This window comes from Aulonocara stuartgranti, assembly GCF_965226115.1.
Source record: "Aulonocara stuartgranti genome assembly, chromosome: 20".
Lineage (NCBI taxonomy): Eukaryota > Metazoa > Chordata > Actinopteri > Cichliformes > Cichlidae > Aulonocara > Aulonocara stuartgranti.
This window is the reverse complement of record NC_138956.1, coordinates 19,222,278-19,242,486: the sequence shown is the minus strand read 5'-3', so window position 1 is coordinate 19,242,486 and position 20,209 is coordinate 19,222,278. Positions and strand designations below refer to the sequence as shown.

The following is a 20,209-nucleotide window of genomic DNA, read 5'->3' as shown; positions in this document are numbered from 1 at the left end:
CCCTGAGACTGTACGCTAAGTGGAAGAAAGGAGACCAGGACTAGTCAGTGTCAGTACCACGGTCCAGACTGAGACAACAAACATCCATGAATCCACTAGGAAGATGGCAGCTGACCTCAGCAGCACAGAGGCGCTAATCATGGCAACACAAGATCCATTGAGAATGGGGTCTACAGCACCAGACAAGAGCCCAAGTGCAGGCTGTGTAAAGATGCCTCTGAGACAATCCAGCACATAATAGCATTGTGCCAGGTGCTAGCAAGTGTTACTGGCCCCACTATGGTGGGCGTCAGCCAGAATACAATCCTGTAAAACAAGAGAGAAAGTGAACACAGGAGACATGCTGTCATTTGCCTGGTCAGTCTTGCCAGAATTTATTCATACAACACAAGCATATGTTCTCCACTCTTTTTGTAACTCAATTTCACCAGAACTGCTCATTCCCTCAAATAGCTCGTTTTCCACCAGTGCATTTCAATATTAAGCCACACTACTGGCATAAAACAACAAAAGCTTGAAATGAATGAAACAAATGACAAATGCACCTCTTTCCCCTTAAAACTGATAAATAAAATAATTCACATCATCAACGTTGTGTCTTATCATAGAAAGGAAACTTTACCTTCAACATTACTGCACTTCTTGTCCTTGCCAGCATTTTTGTTAGCTGTAGCTCTTTTGCTTTATATGTATTTTTCAGGCTAGTTAGATTCTAACATTGAAACAGCAAGTTTCCACATGACTTCAGGCTGGCCCGGAACACTTTACAGACACGTTATACAAAACATTTGTCATGGACACAAAACTACAAGTTTATCAGGAACTGTAAACCCAGCCGGATTGGTGCGTCTTATTATTATATGGAGACGAGCGCAGTTGCAACAGCTTGCTAGCATTACCCAGGCATACAGCTTAGCTATTACATTCCACAGAGCTAAAGTAGTTTGCATAGCGAAAGTGACATATATCACATATCACACAGCCGTCCTATGTCATGAAAGAATAAGTATCACAGTGTCCAGCTGTGTATTTCTTTATGGTTTTGACCACATTACTGACCTGTAAAACAGGAGAGAAAGTGAACACAGGAGACACGCTGCTGTTGGCCTGGTCAGTCTAGCCAGAATGATAAGCTTATGGCAGCTATGCACCCGACTCAGTTCCCAATAGTGGTGTGTGGATCGATACTGAAATATCGATTCTTCCGATACCAGTAATTTATGTTCTAGAATCGATTCTCATATTAAAATATCAATATTTTAGTACTTTGGGGTAAATTTGTAGTTTATAATTAACAGGAGCCCAATGGAAAGAAACTATATCATTTGGATCGTCTAAATTGGAAGGAACTACTTCCTCTTACGCCTTTCATAGTCATACATATACAGCTGTATAAATGTGTTGCAGGCAGCCCCTGGCGTGCACACTCACAACAATGACTGAGCGTGAACGGAGTCCTGTGTGGACGTATTTTACCTCCACAAACAGTCAAAACGCAGTTTGCGATACATGTGGCAAGACAGTGAGGTGTTGTGGCAACACCACTAACCTTGTTAAACACCTCACAGTAAATCATATCACAGAATATGATGAGCGTATGTTGAGGCCAACTGAAGAGGAGGAGAGGGATAGGAGAGGGTGCTGCAATATTAAGCAATAAGAACAAGTAGTCTGATGTCCTGTAATCATTATGAAGCTATATTATTATTACAATTACATAATACAATTATATATGAAATACAATGAAACATTAAGTTTTTTGTACAAAGTATCTGTATCGGATCAGTATCGTTGATACCACCCTGAATTTTTCTTGGTATCGTATCGGAAAAGAAATCAGTGGTATCGCACATCGCTAGTTCCCAAAGCACACTGCTGCCCCCTACTGTCCAAAGTGTTATAGACTCTCCTGGCAACAGAGTACTTGCATGACATTGTGGACTTAAATTCCACCAATAAACCAGCAACATAAAACATGCATAATAATCTCCATATATCACACCACTTAACTCAAAATTGTGACCACATATTTGTGTGGATCACACAAGCAGGGCATACATTGAATGCCATGTATGGATTCCACGTATGACCACATCCTGGGAACATCTGTGCCGAGTATAGCCTGGAAGTCCCTAGATCAAAATGGGAGACACCGCCTAGGGTAGTCAAGAATGCATGAAATGGACAAACTGGTGATTGCTAACCAAACGGACATAGTAGTGGTGGACAAGCAGAGGAAAACATCCATAGTTAAAATAGAGTAGTGATACAGAATGACAGAAACTTCAGGAAGAAGGAACATGGGAAGCTGGAGAAGTACCAAGGACTCAGAAAAGAGCTTAAGAAGATGTGGGGGGTAAAGGAAACAGTTGTGCCAGTGGTAGTTATCGCACTCGTGCAGTGACCCCCAAGATAGACTAGTAACTCCAGTAGATCTCAGGGACAACATCTGAGATCTTTTTTCAAAAGTAGAACTGATCACGTCTAGTCCTCTCTCCATATTTACAATAATAATAGTCATCTTATTTCATGACAACCTTACCTTTATATAACCTTAGCTTTTATAACTACTGTACGTATGATTAGTTAAGCTAATGTTAGGTACTCAACTGCTGTTAGCTATTCTAGCATTAGTGGTGTAAGTTGATAGTATGTGGCATAAGTTAATGACTACCAGAGAAACTGTCCTAAATATAACTTAAGGAATAAAAACGTTTTTTTCTTACCTTGCATTCATACAACAGTATGTAGAATGTGGGTTTGATTCCAAATTTAGAGTTATAATCGATTGGTTTATACAAGCAGATGGTGCCCCACTTCTTTTTTGTCTTTATCCAGAGATAAAATAGAAAGTCCAGACTCCCAGAAGGCAGCAGTCTGCCATCTAGGTCTGGCTATCATCGATTTTATTATGGTGGAAGCAAAACAACAAACGTAAGAGGGAATTAATGAGGATGTTTATCAAATGTGAAGCACAGTTTTGATCTTCATTTGTTGCTGGTTCAGTGAATTTTGATTGGAGACTGACAAAATAGTGATGTGTCGGTCGCAAACAAAATGGCTCTTAGAGCCGGGTCTTTGACGTGAACGACGTGAGTCGGCTCCTTATCGTGAGCCGTGGGGTTTTTTTCTTATTCCTTCTCTCATCCTCTCTCGCACTTTTTTCCGCTTCACTCCACACGCGAGTCTTGTGTTTTGTGCTGGGAAGAGGGGGAGGGGCGGTAGTTACACTGGCAGTAGCACAGGAACAGAGCGGGAGGGAAAGAGAGAGAAAGAGAGCCAGGGACACCAACGTCACATTAGAAAGGTATAGTAATCATCCACAACTATTTTCAGTTGCAGATGATAAAGGATTCAGAAAGTTTATTCATGCAGGCTCATATGACAGAGAATATGCATGTTCTTTTTGTTTTCATATTTTAATTTATATTTAATTGTGTTGTGGTTTGCAGCATTTTGTGTTTTGTGTTTCACTTTAAATTTGTTTAAAAGGAAAAAGCTGAAAATGTAAATAGTTAAAAGTTGAAATGTGAATAGTTGGTTTTTGTATTATATGATTTATTTATTACATTTTATGTGGAGTGAATAAATAAAAGTATATTTACGGTGGCCCCTAGAGACAAAGCACTTACAAACACGTACGCACTTCGAAGCACGTACAAACTCAAAAACACGTAAAAACTCAGAAGCACATAAAAACTCAAAACACGTGCAAAACACAAAAGAAGTGCTCCAGGATGCTAGGCGCAGTGTTGAGCTTTTGTTACCTAGTGGCTACACAAGCCAGCAAGTACCAACGACCGGATTTGGTGTGTGGTAGTAACAGGTAAATGAACATTTTTTAAAAATTATTTGAATATATATGAGTGCTTGTGTATAAATACACAAACAATACACATATGCTTTCAATTGTGTAATTTAAGTCAGCGGTCCCCAACCTTTTTTGCGCCACGGACCGGTTTATGCCCGACAATATTTTCACGGACCGACCTTTAAGGTGTCGTGGATAAATACAACAAAATAAAACTAGTACCGGTACCGAAAAAAAGCCGACCCTCGTCAGTGTAACCCCAGCTCTGAAGTGTTTTCACAGCGATTTACCTTACTATCCCTTCGTGTCTCTGTGTACAGATTCCCTGGACCTACCCCTGTGTTACCCGAGTGAGTGGAGTGTGAAGAGGAATGGACGGAGTGTGTGTGTGTGTGTGTGTGTGTGTGTGTGTGTGTGTGTGTGTGTGTGAGACTATCGGCGTCTTTCCCGTTCGTGTGTGGACCCCCGGAGCCCGGCTTTCCCCTCACTTTTGTAAATAATCACCTGGTGTATCATAATAAAGACTCTTGTGCTTTCAAGACCTAGAGCCTGCGCGTGAGTCCGTTCAGTCCCGTTGTGACAATAACGCTGAAAACCGATAAAAACCCTGAAAACCATACATTTCACACCTGAGCCTCAACTCTCGCGGCCTGGTACCAAACGACTCACGGACCAGAACCGGTCCGAGGCCCGGGGGTTGGGGACTGCTCATTTAAGTGATCTAGGTAGCTCTGTTTTGGAAGTTCAGTTAATGCTAGAAATGTGTTTTGGAGTTTGTTAGTGTTTTGGAATTTGTACGTGCTTTGTCTCTAGGGGCCACCGCATATATATAAACATATATAAATAAAACCACTTTTTTTTTACATTAGTAATTACTTTTGTGCATAATTTTATATTATTGTTAATAATAAATTAATTAAAGCAACAAGACAACCTGAAGAGCCGGTTCTGAGCCGAAAGACCCGGCTCTTTTTAGTGAGCCGAGCCGAAAGAGCCGGTTCTCTAATAAGAGCCGGAAATCCCATCACTATGACCAAACATGCAGCATCAGAATCTGTGAGATGTCAGCTTTCAGACCTGATGGCAGGTCTGCGTACGTGCCATCAGGTGAATGATCCACGCTTTGTGTTTACATCTTTGTGCGAAATCCATTTACCTGCTCTCATTTGCTGTTTTAGCTGTTTGGTTGTTGCTGAAATAGTTTTGTGAGCTTTAACCTGAGATTGTTGGGTTTCTGGCAAAATATATTTATATTTAAAAATCGATTCAGGATTTAATTAATCAATATTGCGTTATTTAAGCTAAAATCGATTTGAATTGGAAAACTGATTTTCTAAACCCACCCCTACTGCCAATTACTGGCAGCCGGCTCTTTGCAGGCTGTTTCCAACTATGCTGATTAAAGAGAAACTACCACAGGTTTTTTATAGGTAATAATGCACACTTTTTAGGTTGCTTCAATAAATATTAGAGATGGCACGATACCACTTTTTTATGTCCGATACCGATATCATAAATTTGGATATCTGCCGATACCAATATGAATCCGATATAGTGTGTTTGAATCAACAAAACTGTTTTTTAAAATATCTTGCTGCATTTTGTATAAGTTCATACTCAAGTTTAAAACAACAACTACACTAAAGCTATTCTGTTATACCTGTATGCAAAAAAAAATATTTCATAGTTCAGCAATACTGATCAATCTAATAAACTTAAACCTACACCATCTTCCCTATTCTGGTATTTTAAAGAGTACTTAGCGTAAATATTAAGCAACCTAACTAATAGGGTTCCAACTCCCAGCAACAACAAAAATAAATAAATAAAAAATAGGGAACCACCCTCTACCTCATGATGCTTAATCGACGTAATCAACCTTAATTTGATGCAGTGTGGAAAAAAATGCACAGAAATAAATTATTTTTCAATATATTAAAATATTAAATAGATTCAACATCTTTCTTCAACAAAATTGCAGACTGCACAGATGGTACCTTCCCAAAGGAAAAAGTACTATAGCTTACTAGGGTATATATATTAGACTTAATAGTTACTATATACAGTAATGGACTTCTATTCATTTTGCATCAAATTAAAACTTTGGGTGTCAGATAATTATTTATTAAAAGCTAGACATTTTAAATGAGAATAAGAAAGAAAAGTATGTCTTTGTGCCTCCTTTTCCCTGTTAATGCCCTATCGGCCCCCCTGGCTAAACTGTGTATCCACAGATACACAGTTTAGATCCGCCCCTGCACAGTTACCAGCGTCAGCTACGTAGAAAAAGATCCTGGTGTAGAAAGTAATATTAAACAAATTCTAACAACAGCTTAAACGTGCTGCTGTTGTTTATCCGCTGGTTTCCTCTTTCTGGTGCAAAGTGGGCCAAAAACAAACAAGACAGACGGACTCGCAACAGAAAAGCCGATCAGCTGATCATTAAGCAATTTCATGATTGAAGTAGCAGCAAGAAGAGGCAGTCGCTCCATATATCGTTTGTTAAGCTTAACGCAGGAATACTTTACAAACATTCAGAGATGGACTTACACACTTGCTTTACTTCTCTTGGGATAACTTTGTCGGAGATGAAATGCCGGGTTGCTAGCGAAGCTCCACATGCTATCCAGACCACCGACAGGTCCCGCATGCCACAGCCGCTCTATCACGTGATGCATACTGCTCCGACGTGCTAACGTTCTGAGGCGAGTTACGGCGTGTTGCAAGTTTTGTGAGGAGCTTTCGTGATATTTAATGGATCGGATTACATTTTTTATTTTTCTCCGATATCCGATCCAGTAATTTAGGTCAGTATCGGACCAATACCGATACGTAATATCGGATCGGTCCATCTCTAATAAATATTAATATGTTATTAAATAGAAACCGTCAGTTTTGCATTTTGCAGCTCTGTTTTCCACTTATTACACAGAAACTACCAGGTAATTGAGTGGTAATAATTTAGAAACTACCAGATTATGACATTCTTGTGCATTGTGTGTGTGTGTGTGTGTGTGTGTGTGTGTGTGTGTGTGTGTGTGTGTGTGTGTGTACTATTGCCACTTTATTATTGAGCTGTAATAGGAAATGTTACCAAACTTTTTTTATATACATAAAATATACATTTTTTTTCTCATGCACTTGGTCAGTGATCACCACTCTCATGCTTTCAATAGAATAAGTTGCTCATTTAACATGAGTGAAACTGTGACAGAGCATATTGGCACAGCTCAGACAGTATCCAACTGGACAGCTTCATACCCTGTTCTAAGGTAACAGATGCTGTCTTTTCTGTATTCTCAGTATTTTTGCTTCTTTGGGAACTTTTAAAATAACACTTTAAAATAATGGAAATTCAACAGACATTTCCTGTAATTAAAAGAGTTCAAGAGATAGGAAGCTCAAGTTAGAAGCTTGAGATAGAAGTTCAAGCTCCTCTTGAGCTTCTATCACACACACACACACACACACACACACACACACACGCCCTCTTACAGCATCCATAAGTGACTGAGACTCTCTTCTAGACACCCACAGGCACAATGTACATTTCATATTTTTAATTTAAATAGTTCAGATTGTCTATTTTATTTAATTCATTTAATGTACATAATTCACCCACTTGCTGCACTCAATGCCACTTACTGCACATAGTGCCCCCCATGTATATATTCACTTAATGTATATAATGTTCTTCTCTCCCCTTTTGCACAGTCGAGGAGTGTGTCAGGATACATTTCACTGCATGTTGTACTTGTATAACTATGCATGTGACAAATAAAGAATCTTGAATCTATCTTGAATCTTGAGTTTCAAAGTGTTCATGTATGTATTTTGTTACAGTTTTTATGGTAAATAAATCTATTCCTACTGCTTATTATTTCTTCTTTGTTAACAGAAATCTTGGTAAATCAGGGCTCAGAGTATCCTGCCTTGGATTAGGTAAGTATGGTATATATGGAACATATACAAATTTAAGGTGTATTCTGTATTCAGTTTTCTTTAAAATGACAAAATACCCGGTATTCCCTTGATACTGTGTGATAAGTCATAAAAATGTGAATCATTTTAAAAGAAATGTTTTACCATGTTAATTATGACGGTTCAGTATGTCCATTTTCAATTTATAAACTATGGCTGTAGTGATGCTAGCACATTTTAGCAGCTCTGGTAACCTTATTGATGTGATAAATATGAACAGATATTCTTTCTCTGACTTTTTGGATCAACAACAAGTACTGTAGAAGTTTTGTCTCGTCTCTATCTTGTATCTACTTACTTTTAAGAAGTGTTGAGACATCCAGCAGTTGATGTCATTAGTGCAGCTTATTAATTTGTGGATGGATTTTTTATCATCAGAGGAAAGTGATAAGTAATACTGTGTAATGTAATGGACCGAGGACTGACACAACTGATTGAATTTTTCATTTGTGCAGAACTAAAATTGCGAATTGAAAAATAAAAACTGTTGAGCTGTTGAAATTATTTTTAAAACAGTGAAATACAGATGGGGATGGGGTTGAGTAAAGAGGTATAAGACTTGATGAATGACTGCTTCTTTAGGATTTACAGGTTAGAATGTGAGCATTGAGCCTGTGGCAGTAATTAGATCATTATGTGAGGGAGTGCTAGATAGATTACTATGAGAGGCTAAGATATTACACAAGACACCAATTCATCACACCTATTTGTTGAAAGAAATTCAGTTGGTATGTTTTTGGAGGCATTAAACAGTTTATCAGTGGATGAAGACAAAAAAATGGAATAGACTGGATTTTATTGATCAATTGGGAGATGTAGGATTGTCTGGCTGATTTGATTCCATTGTTGGAGAAGTAAAGTGCATTATTTCTTTTTTTTATTAATTTATGATGATGATGATGATGATGATTATTGCATCATTCTGTAGGATCTCCAGCAGTGTCTGTTTACCACGTTTACCTTTACATTGTTTCTCTAGGGTGCTTTTGATGAACCACATTCATTAATAGTTTTGACAGGGGCAATGTGGTCAATCATTTGATAAATGGTACTACAGAATGTGTCCATCATTTCATCACATAATTACAGTAGTGTACACTTTGAAAACTCACTGATGAATAAATTCAGCTTTGCTGTCATTGATATGATGCTTATTGACAAATCAATTTGTATTTGTTTTTGACAGATGAATAAAATATTTATGAAAAGAGAAAAATAGCTCACCAATTTCTTCCAGGAAGCCGTGTCTCAGTCTGGGAGGATGATATATAGTAAGCAGTAATACAGCAGGAGAAACTGACGTTATAGAATAAATCGACGAAATAGAATTATTAAATCTACATAACTAAATATTTAAAACTCAGATAATTTTCAAGTAGCAAAGTTTTACAATAAAAAAATTTGTTGTTATAAATCACATTGCCCCTCTTGTTTTTATGGATGCAATGTTCAAAAGTGTAATTGGTGGGTGATGCTTCAATCAGCTCTATATTTCCAGTGTCATGAAGCCAGGTTTCAGTAAGAAGCAGTCTGGTCCTGGGCCGGGACCACCTGATCATCTTGCATAACATGTGCAGGCTTAAGTCTGTCAACAGAGACACCCTCCTGCCAACCGCCAAAGTCCAAAAAGAAATGTTTTTCGCCCAGTTTAAGAACGCTGTGTGGCCCGTCATATGGTGGACACAGTCCTATGGGCATCATGCCTGACGAAAACGAAACGAGCAAAGTCCAACGACCTCGGAACAAAAGTGTCAGGCAGGCAGTGGTGCACAGGACCAGGAACAGGAAATGAGTGTCTTGGGGGGCGAAAAGGCAACATAGAGGTATCGAAACACGGGGGGGGGGGCTCTCATGTAGTGATGTTCGATTCGTGAACGAATCGTTCAATACTTGAGAATCACTTTACTGACTCGTGAATCATGATTCACAAGCCCAACTGACTCACTGACTCATCCCTGTTGCTGTTAGCAAACTAATTCCATTAGTAGAAATATATCTAGCTTATAATTAAAATTGTGGGGGAAAAACAACAGCCAGTTTCGTAACAAAAGCATTTCTGCTCTGAACTGGAAGAAAAAACCCTGAGTAGAAGCTCACATCAAGAAAATAGCTCCTCGGTTCAGAGTAGCATCGCGCTGCTAACATGCTAACAACACATTTGAGCTACTCACCCCCTCGCTTCCTGTGCTGAATCGTAAGCATAAGCGAATCACTCAGGACGCGCTCACCCCCTCCCTCCTGTGTTGAATCAAAGAGCGAGCGAACGAATCACTCACTCACTCACTCACTAACCCCCTCCCTCCTGTGCTGAATCAATGAGCGAACCAATCACTCAGGACTCACTAACCCCCTTCCTCATGTGCTGAATCAAAGAGCGAGCGAACGAATCACTCACTCACCCCCTCCCTCCTGTGCTGAATCATAGAGCGAGCGAACGAATCACTCACTCACCCCCTCCCTCCTGGCTCACAGCTTCTTATTCTTCTTGGTTGGCAAACAATGTTAAGGCGCATTACCGCCCCCTGGCTCACAGCGCAGTGGACATTTAGATGAGAAAATATATATTTGACACACTTAAGGAAAATACTAATAAAATACAAATAAACAAAATAAATGTTTATTAAGCAATTTTGATAGGAAGTTGCTTAATGTCAAAGGAGCTTGCAAAGAAAAGCGTCCAGACGCTTTCCTTTGCAAGCTCCTTTGACTACGATGACCTGGATGACTGAGAACCTTCACAGACGTAGAAGTTGCTTAATTTTAGAAATGTTTTTGCTCTTTTTTCTCTATAAAATAGTTTTGGTTTTTTTTTTAATCATTCATCTTAGCAGTGGGATTTACATGAAAAGCGAAACAAATTAAGTTTGAGTGAAAATGTAAAATTTTGGCACTCTCTGGTCAACTGACTCAGTGAATCAAATGACTCAAAAATCTGATTCACTTTGGTGAGTGACTCATTAATACTCGATTCAGTAAAAAGAATCAAATTTACCATCACTACTCTCAGGTAAGAATTTCCCGGGGACCCGGAGGGGCTGGCCGAGGGAGACCCCGAGGTCTTCTTTAACCGCACTACTCAATCCCAGTAAAACCCACGGAAGACGGTCGACCCAGTCGCCACCTGTTAAGGAAGCCCAGAGCACGGCCTTCCCGTTAGCTTGCGGGTGGTATGCTGTGGTGCGGTGGACCTTGACCCCCAGGCCATCAGCCATGGCAGACCAAAGCTCAGAAACAAACTGGGGGGCCCTGTCTGAGGTAATGTCAGCAGGGGGACCGAAACGCGAAACCCACGTTGACAAAAATGCTCTGGCCACTGTCACCGCTGTCGTGGACACAGGGGTACCGCCTCCGGCCACCTGGTCGTGCGGTCCACCACAGTCAAAAGGTGCGTGAAACCCTGTGACTGCAGCAAGGGACCAACCAGGTCCACATGAACGTGATCGAAACGCCTACCGGGGACACGGAATAGTTCGAGGGGTGCCTGCGTGTGCCGGTTGATTTTCGAGTGTTGGGATGGGATACAAGCTGCCGGCCATTATTTCACCATTTTGCGAAGGCCCGGCCAAACAAACCTGGCGCTGACCAGCTTGACTGAGGCCCGGACGCTGGGATGAGAGAGGGCGTGCACCGAGTCAAAAACACGACAACGCCATGAAAGGGGAACCACCGAGCGGGGGCGGCTGGTGGAGACATCGCAAAGCAGGTGTGGACCGCCGTCCCACACAGAGGTGTCCTCCAGCAAGAGGCCCGTTTTCGTTGACTGAAGGGCAAGGATGTCCGGGTCAGCACGTTGTTCAGCGGACATGGCAGCGTAGTCGATGCCGACATACACCAGAGAAACCAACACGCGTGGGAGACAGTCAGCGACTGGATTGGACTTACCAGTCACATGCTGAATGTTTGTGGTAAACTCTGAAATGGCCACCAACTGGCACTGCTGACATGCGCTCCATGGGTCAGAGACCTTGGACATGGCAAAAGTCAAAGGTTTGTGGTCAACGTACGCAGTAAAGTTGCGACCCTCGAGGAAAAAACAAAAATGTTGTGTTGCGAGGTGCAGGGCCAGCAACTCCCTGTCAAAAACACTGTACTTGCGTTCGGCATCCCGGAGCGTACGACTGAAAAAGGCCAGCGGTTGCCAGAGACCTGAAACCAGCTGCTCCAACAAGGCAACCCAAATGGGCAACATCAATATATCATCCAGGTAAACAAAAACGAACGGCAGCCCGCGCAAAACGGAGTCCATCAGCCGCTGAAAGGTCTGGGTGGCACCTTTCAGGCCAAATGGCATGCGCAAAACCTGGTGATACCCCCGCACCAAGTCAATTTAAGAAAAAAATCGAGGTTCCGGCGAGATTGGCCGAAAAATCCTGAATGTGGGGGATGGGGTAACGGTCATTCTCCGTGGCATTATTTCAACGCCGGAAATCTCCGCATGGCCGCCACCGAGCGACCGATTTGGGCACTATGTGAAGCGGAGAGGCCCATGCACTGTTCGAACGCTGTACAATGCCAAGGCGCTCCATGGCTGCAAACTCTTCCTGAGCGACGGACAGTTTCGCGGGGTTGAGCCGGCGCCTCAACCCTGTGCTTCGTTACCGTTAGGGTAAGACAGCGATGGAAACTCTAAAAGCAAACGCTGAAAAGCAACCCCGGAGGTCACTACATTAGCCCGAATGAGGGGCTCGGCGGCCCGAGTAAAACAGGGTAGCGAAGAAAACGAGAGAGCACAAACATACTGTGGATGCAGGGGCGGAGGACAGAAGAGGGAGACAGTGAGACGGTGGTGGCCTAAAGAGAGAAGGAGGTATAAGCTGTGTCTCCCATCTATTATATTGGGGAACGTTCTGTCACTAGCAAACAAGATAGATGAGCTAACAGTGCTAGCATGGAGTCAAAGGGAATATAAGGAGTGTAGCTTGATGTGCTTCACTTAATCAAGGACGCACCAGGATACTCCTGATGAAAACTTATCCTTGAAAGACTTCCACACTGATCAGACCAGGGGGTTTGTGATTCTTGTTAACAACAGAGAGTGTAACCTTGCTCATATAACAATCAAGGAGCGGATTTATTTTGTCTGCCTTTCTTTGCTGTCAAATAAATTAGTTTAAGGACTTTAAAAAGTCTGTGTTTTGTGTCTGCCTTTGGGCCCATCCTCACTTCGCTCATGACAGTACAACCTGGCCAGTCATGGACCCAGCAGATCCAATATTTGCAGCCATTAGGTCACACGGGGTGCTTTGTCGGGCTCACACAAGCAAGTGTTGCAGTATTTAGACAAACAATGCCAAGGAATCAGCGACACACAAGACAAGATGTGTTTGGTAGTTTGTGACATTCATCCTAGTGTAACTGCTTAGGCACCAAATCTTGAGTGCTAGCGCGGCCTGAGTCTTACTATATATTTTGACCTATTGCGGCGTGCCTTAATTTGTTCACGCCGTTTTTGAAGACAGTTCCACATAGTGACTATTAAATATCCATCAGGGCAGTTGCTGTGAGGCTGATTTTGCAACTATAAAATCAGCCACACATCAACTGTTCCCTGACTTTAAGACAGAGGCAGCTGAGACATGCTGGCCTGAATATGTGCTACTGGGGTTTTAAATAAAAGACCAATTTGTCTCTCATGATGAGCCTCCTTGGTTTGAAAAATTTGTTTCCCTCATGCTCTGTATTGACATTAATGATAGGTTTGTAGCTTAAACCTATTCAATATAATTTAATTACACAGCAAAGCAAGACACGAATAGGCAAAGTTCTTTATGTTTCTTGTGCACGGGAGAGAACTGGACAAACGCCGTTCCTTCGCTCGACCCCATTTGCTCTCGTCTGCTCCCCCGTAACACTGCTCTTTTATTGAGGTTACATGAATATACATAGGTTCATTAACATATGACGTCTACATACACACAAAGAGTACCTTGCCTGTGCGTTGTGTAAGTGTGTGTGTGTGTGTGTGTGTGTGTGTGTGGTCAGTGTATGACCCCATAAAGACTTCCCTAAATCTGCTGGTCTGGAAGTCCAGCAGTTCATCTAAACAAAAGGCACTTAGCCTAAAACAGATATAGATAGGTTTATCCTACCATAAAACAATAAGACAAGGTACGACCTCTTCCCATGCTCCCAGGATGTAGGTGTGAATGCCAGAACACTCTGGAATGCACACCAAGCCTTTGCAGACTATTAAGGATCACACATCCTATCACTACACAATCGATTATACACCTCTAAGCATATATGGAAACAAGATGGCGCCGAGTATGGCAGCCTCGTCGCGAGCTCCCCCAAGCAACAGCTGTTTTCTGTGTTTAATTTTACTTTTCCTTTATTTTTTCACGACTAGTACATGTCTCCTTGTGTACGACCAACAAACCTTACTGGACATAAAAGACGGACTTTCTTATAACTAACAAGTTTTGCAACACGGACGCTCCGTTTGCAGACCCCCCATTCATCTCACCTGAGACGCCTTTGTTCTCTGGCCCTGGAGGCCGCAAACGCCGACGCAGAGGGAGAAGATCTGGCGTTCTGGTTCGACTGAGACGGCGCACTAACAGACCACCAGACCAGTTTATTACTGGCTAATGTGCAGTCTCTGGAGAACAAGCTATGCGAGCTTCGGGCACGGATCTCATTCCAGCGAGAGATGCGGGACTGCTGCGTGATCTGCCTCACAGAAACCTGGCTATCGGACAAGGTACCGGACTCCGCAATACAACTACCGGGGTTCTCCGTGCATTGCGCGGACAGGTCACAGGATCTTACTGGGAAAAGCAGAGGCGGTGGTGTATGTTTCATGATCAACAACAGCTGGTGTGATTATGCGAACGTGCACCCGGTCAAATCCTTCTGCTCACCGGACCTGGAGTACCTGATGATTAAGTGCAGGCCATTCTGGCTACCGAGGGAATTTACAGCAGTGATTATTACGGCTGTTTACATTCCCCCACAAGCCGACACTGACCGAGCACTCAGGGAACTGTACAGCGCGATCAGCAGTGAGGAAACCGCACACCCAGAGGCAGCATTTATCGCAGCCGGCGACTTTAATAAGGGAAACCTGAAGAAAGTCTCACCCAAACTCCACCAACACATCCATTTTAACACTCGTGGAAATCGGCTACTCGACCACTGCTACACCTCTTTCGGACCCTCTTTGCCTGAGTGGCCGCCGTTGCCTTCCGCACGGCCGGCCCCGGACCCTCTTTGCCTGAGTGGCCGCCGTTGCCTTCCGCGCGGCCGGCCCCGGACCAGCGCTGTCGCCGTTGCCTTCCGCACGGTCGGCCTCCCGAACTGTGTCCACGACGCCGCCGTTGCCTTCCGCACGGTCGGCCCCCTGAACTGTTTGGACTCCTGTGCTGTCGGCCCCCGGGCCGGCCCCCTGAACTCTTCTGTTTTGGATTCCATTTTTCTTGGGCTGTGGTGTGTTTTGTTTCATTGGTTTTTTTGGGTTGGGACTCGTGTTTTGTTTTTCTTTTTGTCTTTTGGCCTTCTGGTGCTCCTGTTTTGTTTTGCCTCGATACGTGTGTTTGCTATACCATATATCAGTAAGAGCAGATATAACCTCTCTCCTAAGTTGTGTGTGCATGCCAGAGTGCTCTGGGAGGCACACAGAGTCTCCACAGACGGAGTCCACACCGAGACAGCACCGGTGGGCGGCCACGTGGTCCGCGGCCGAGACGAGACAGTTCAGGCGGGCGGCCACGTGGCCCGCGGCCGAGACGAGACAGTTCAAGCGGGCGGCCGAGTGGAAGGTGGTGGCGACCACTGAGCCGGTCCGGTGGGCGGCCGCAAGGAAGGCAGCGGCGGCCACTGAGCAGGTCCGGTGGGCGGCCGCGAGGAAAGCGGCGGCGGCCACTGAGCAGGTCCGGTGGGCGGCCGCGAGGAAGGCGGCGGCGGCCACTGAGCAGGTCCGGTGGGCGGCCGCGAGGAAGGCGGCGGCGGCCACTGAGCAGGTCCGGTGGGCGGCCGCGAGGAAGGCGGCGGCGGCCACTGAGCAGGTCCGGTGGGCGGCCGCGAGGAAGGCGGCGGCGGCCACTGAGCAGGTCCGGTGGGCGGCCGCGAGGAAGGCGGCGGCGGCCACTGAGCAGGTCCGGTGGGCGGCCGCGAGGAAGGCGGCGGCGGCCACTGAGCAGGTCCGGTGGGCGGCCGCGAGGAAGGCGGCGGCGGCCACTGAGCAGGTCCGGTGGGCGGCCGCGAGGAAAGCGGCGGCGGCCACTGAGCAGGTCCGGTGGGCAGCCGCGAGGAAAGCGGCGGCGGCCACTGAGCAGGTCCGGTGGGCGGCCGCAAGGAAGGCGGCGGCGGCCACTGAGCAGGTCCGGTGGGCGGCCGCGAGGAAGGCGGCCGCAATGACGACGTCCAGAACATGGCTGACGTGACGACGCGGCAGCCGCAGGACCAGGCGAAGCAGAAGCTGAGGCCGAGGCCTGACCAGGCGAAGCAGAAGCAGAGGCCGAGGCTGGACCAGGCGAAGCAGAAGCAGAGGCCGAGGCTGGACCAGGCGAAGCTGAGGCAGAGGCCGAACCAGGCGAAGCAGACGCTGAGTCTGAGGCCGGACTAGGCGAAACAGCCGCTGAGGCTGAGGCCGGACCAGGCGAAGCAGACGCTGAGGCCGAGGCCGGACCAGGCGAAGCAGACGCTGAGGCCGAGGCCGGACCAGGCGAAGCAGACGCTGAGGCCGAGGCCGGACCAGTCGAAGCAGAGGCCGAGGCCGGACCAGGCGAGGCAGCGACTGAGTCCGATGCCGGACCAGGCGGCGCGGAAGCCTCTGGCTGGAGACAGGCAGGGCCAGTAGGCGCGGAAGCCTCTGGCTGGAGACAGGTAGGGCCAGGCGGCGCGGAAGCCTCTGGCTGGAGACAGGCAGGGCCAGTAGGCGCGGAAGCCTCTGGCTGGAGACAGGCAGGGCCAGTAGGCGCGGAAGCCTCTGGCTGGAGACAGGCAGGGCCAGTAGGCGCGGAAGCCTCTGGCTGGAGACAGGCAGGGCCAGTAGGCGCGGAAGCCTCTGGCTGAGGAGCGGCCGGGCCAGCGGGTGCGGAAACCCCTGGCTGAGGAGCGGCCGGGCCAGCGGGTGCGGAAACCCCTGGCTGAGGAGCGGGAGAGCTCACAGCTGGCTCTGGGTGCTGTGGCTGCAGGTCTGGGAACTGAACAGGATGGTAGACGGGCGACTGGGAGACAGGAGGCGACTGGACTACAGACTGAGCAGGAGCAGACTGGACTGACTGGACTACAGACTGGACCGGAGCAGACTGGACTGACTGGACTACAGACTGGACCGGGGCAGACTGGACTGACTGGACTATAGACTGGACCGGGGCAGACTGGACTGACTGGACTACAGACTGGACCGGGGAAGACTGGACTGACTGGACTACAGACTGGACAGGGGCAGACTGGACTGACTGGACTACAGACTGGACAGGGGCAGACTGGACTGACTGGACTACGGACTGACTGGAGGGGACTGGAGGACAGGAGACGGAAGTACAGGGGGCTGGAGTGAAGGCTGAACAGCAGGTGAGGGAACTGACTGGAGTGGAGGCTGAACAGCAGGTGAGGGTACTGACTGGAGTGGAAGCTGAACAGCAGGTGAGGGAACTGACTGGAGTGGAAGCTGAACAGCAGGTGAGGGAACTGACTGGAGTGGAAGCTGAACAGCAGGTGAGGGATCTGACTGGAGTGGAAGCTGAACAGCAGGTGAGGGAACTGACTGGAGTGGAGATGCTAAGGGATGAACAGAGGTAGGCGAGGCTGACGACGGAGCTGAGGTTGGTGTGGCTAATGGCTGAGCTACAGACTGAGCTAGTGACGGAGATAAAATTACAGCTTGGGCTAGTAAGGCTGGTGCCTGGGCAGGGGACAGTTCAGCTAATCTAACTAGGGATAGTGCGAGGGTGTGAAAGGCTGGGTCAGGAGGTGGATGAAGTGGTGAGGTAGCAGGTGAACCGGTTAGCTCTTCCAAGCCTCTAGGGAGGTCTGGCTGGGTTCTGGCTGCCCTCAGCCTGGGCGCTGGGACAGGCACCCCCACCCGAGAAACAGAAGCAGGTGTGGAGGTAGACTGGGTCACAGCTGCCCTCGTCCTGGGAGCTGGCACAGGTTTGGGTGTAGGCTGACTGATAGGGGTGGAAATAATGACTGGGTGGGTGAATCTGCCAAGTTTCTCAGGGATTATGCTGGTCCTTCTGCCACCACTATTTACAGTCTTTGGGGGAGCAGAGCAGAACAAATCTTCCCAGTCCACAGAATCCTCCAGGAGGGAAACATCCCATGAATGAGAGATGGGTTTATGATTGGTTTTAAGTGGAGAGTCAAATGAGGGTGGAAAACAGTCACTGGAACTCACCACCGGGAATTGCTGGAAATAGTCCATTTTATGGCGGCGTGTGCGCCGCTTTCTCCGGGAGGAGGAAGCGGGCCGGGTACACGTCCGAGCCTCTGGCACGGGAACCTCTGTTGAGCCGAGGTGGGAGGCGGAGCCGCTGTGCCGTGGCGAGGTTGAAGGTCCGGTGAATGAGGCAGGTGACGTGTGAGCGAGGAGCGGACTCGCGAGAGAGGGAGCCGCCGAAGCGCGGCGCGAAACGCCCACTCTCCGCGGCAGATGCTCCGGTGCAGGTGAGGCAGCAGGTGGGAGAACGCGGTGTCTCCGAGGTCCGCCCAGAGCCAGGCGAGTACCCTCGAAGATGTGCTCTCGCTCCGTGAAGAGCCGCTGTTTCTCCTTGAGCTTTTCCGCACACAAGGAGAGCGCTACCTCCTGCCCCTCGTAGAGGTCCGAGTCCACTGGGTTCCAATCGTGTCTTCGTGGCACGGGTCGTGTCATTCTGTCAGGCGTTGTGTGGAGGCGAGGAAGAAGGAACCCAAACGCAGGACTGGCAGGTAGGTAAAGGTTTATTATAGGGAGTGGGTGAACAGAGGGTGAACGGACACTGACTGGCTGGACAACTGAACGGCTGACTGAAGTGAGGGAACACACGGGAAGGACAACGTAACATCAATGACACGACAGTAAACGGGTAGAAACAGAGTGCTTAAATACACAGACTGATGAGGATGATAATGAGAGGCCGGTGGGTACACAGCTGAACATAATCTGGCTAATGACACAGGAAAAGCAGGAAGTGAGCACATGGAAGTGGCAAAATAAACTGAACATTAACAAAACTGAAAACACTGGGTCACCGACCCAGGAACCCTGACAGGACCCTTTTAAATTTTAGTTGAACACCCCTGTCTGCTAGTTTGGTGTGGCATGTTTAATGTTTACTGACACCAAACAAAATTCTACAACAAATATTTGTATCTTAAGGAAGACCCATTGTATATATGAACAAACTGGGAGCCATTGGATCAAAATATAAAATATCAAAATTTTATTGTCTTAGGAGGACAAGTCATCTTCTTTTATACACTCTGTTTTTATGTAAAAATGTTTCAAAGTTGTAGTAATATTTACAGCCTAAACATGTTCCCCCAATCAGAATTTTGTCCAATGTTTAGAGCAAATAAAAGGTATTACATAATGTCTGCTAAAACATGTGTTTGCACACACACACACACAGAAATTTTGATATTTTATTTTTATGTTACTGGAACTTTGGAGGCCAGGTCTGCTACAACATGTGCCACACACACACACACACACACACACACACACACACACACACACACACACACACACACACACAAACAAAGAAAGTGTAAAGTTTTTATTCTTTTGCAGGAACTTGGGTTACCTTTGGAGGTCAGGTCACAGATGAGGTAAGAGACAACAAATACCTTTTACTTCCGCATGTAAATTCAATCTCATTGTGAAATGAATGGACCCCATGTAGCCTCAGGTGACAGTTTTGTTGTGCTCTATTTGCACAATACATCCTTTTTTTTCTTTATGTTGGGAGATCAGCTTTTCAGCTGCTTCTCCACTCAACTCTGTACTCAGCCACTCTCTCGAGCCTCTGCGTCACTGAAAATAGGGAGAGTCTACGGCGTTATTTTTGTGCCACTATTCTGAGCGCACATAAAAAAATTTTGCAGGTGTTGCATTTTGAGGAGAAATTTATTTTGAGCGAAGAAAAGCTAAATTTGAGTGAAAAAATTCATTGCTGTGTGCAAAAAATGTATTTCAGTGTTTGCTGTTATCCATACACACACACACACACACACACAATAGCAGCTCCTCTCGCTCAGTTTTTGCATTTGCGCTTGCTCGCATTGTGTTGCTTGCAGTCTCAACATTTCTGCCCATGCGCGTTCAACTTTGATTATTCTATTCTATTCTATTCTATTCTATATATTTGTATGGCTCCTCCACTTTAATCAGGTCCAACATCCCCCGTGGAGAAAATTCTGTGAAGGCCTGGGGCACCTCTTGCACTCCAAAACAACAGAGGGTCTAACCAGCAATCCCAATTGCATTCA

At 46.0% G+C, this 20,209-nt stretch overlaps 1 protein-coding gene across 2 annotated transcripts in view; it reads left to right on the top strand.

The window, feature by feature from the left end:
- The window catches only part of LOC309696401 (voltage-gated potassium channel subunit beta-2-like), a 248,267-nt gene that overhangs the window by 4,900 nt on the left and 223,158 nt on the right, over positions 1-20,209 (top strand). For both annotated transcript variants that reach the window (XM_082517619.1, XM_082517618.1), the window contains exons 3-4: positions 7,710-7,753; positions 19,512-19,549. In XM_082517619.1, the coding sequence (XP_082373745.1) occupies positions 7,710-7,753; positions 19,512-19,549 (82 nt within the window). The remainder of the gene's footprint in view (positions 1-7,709; positions 7,754-19,511; positions 19,550-20,209) is intronic.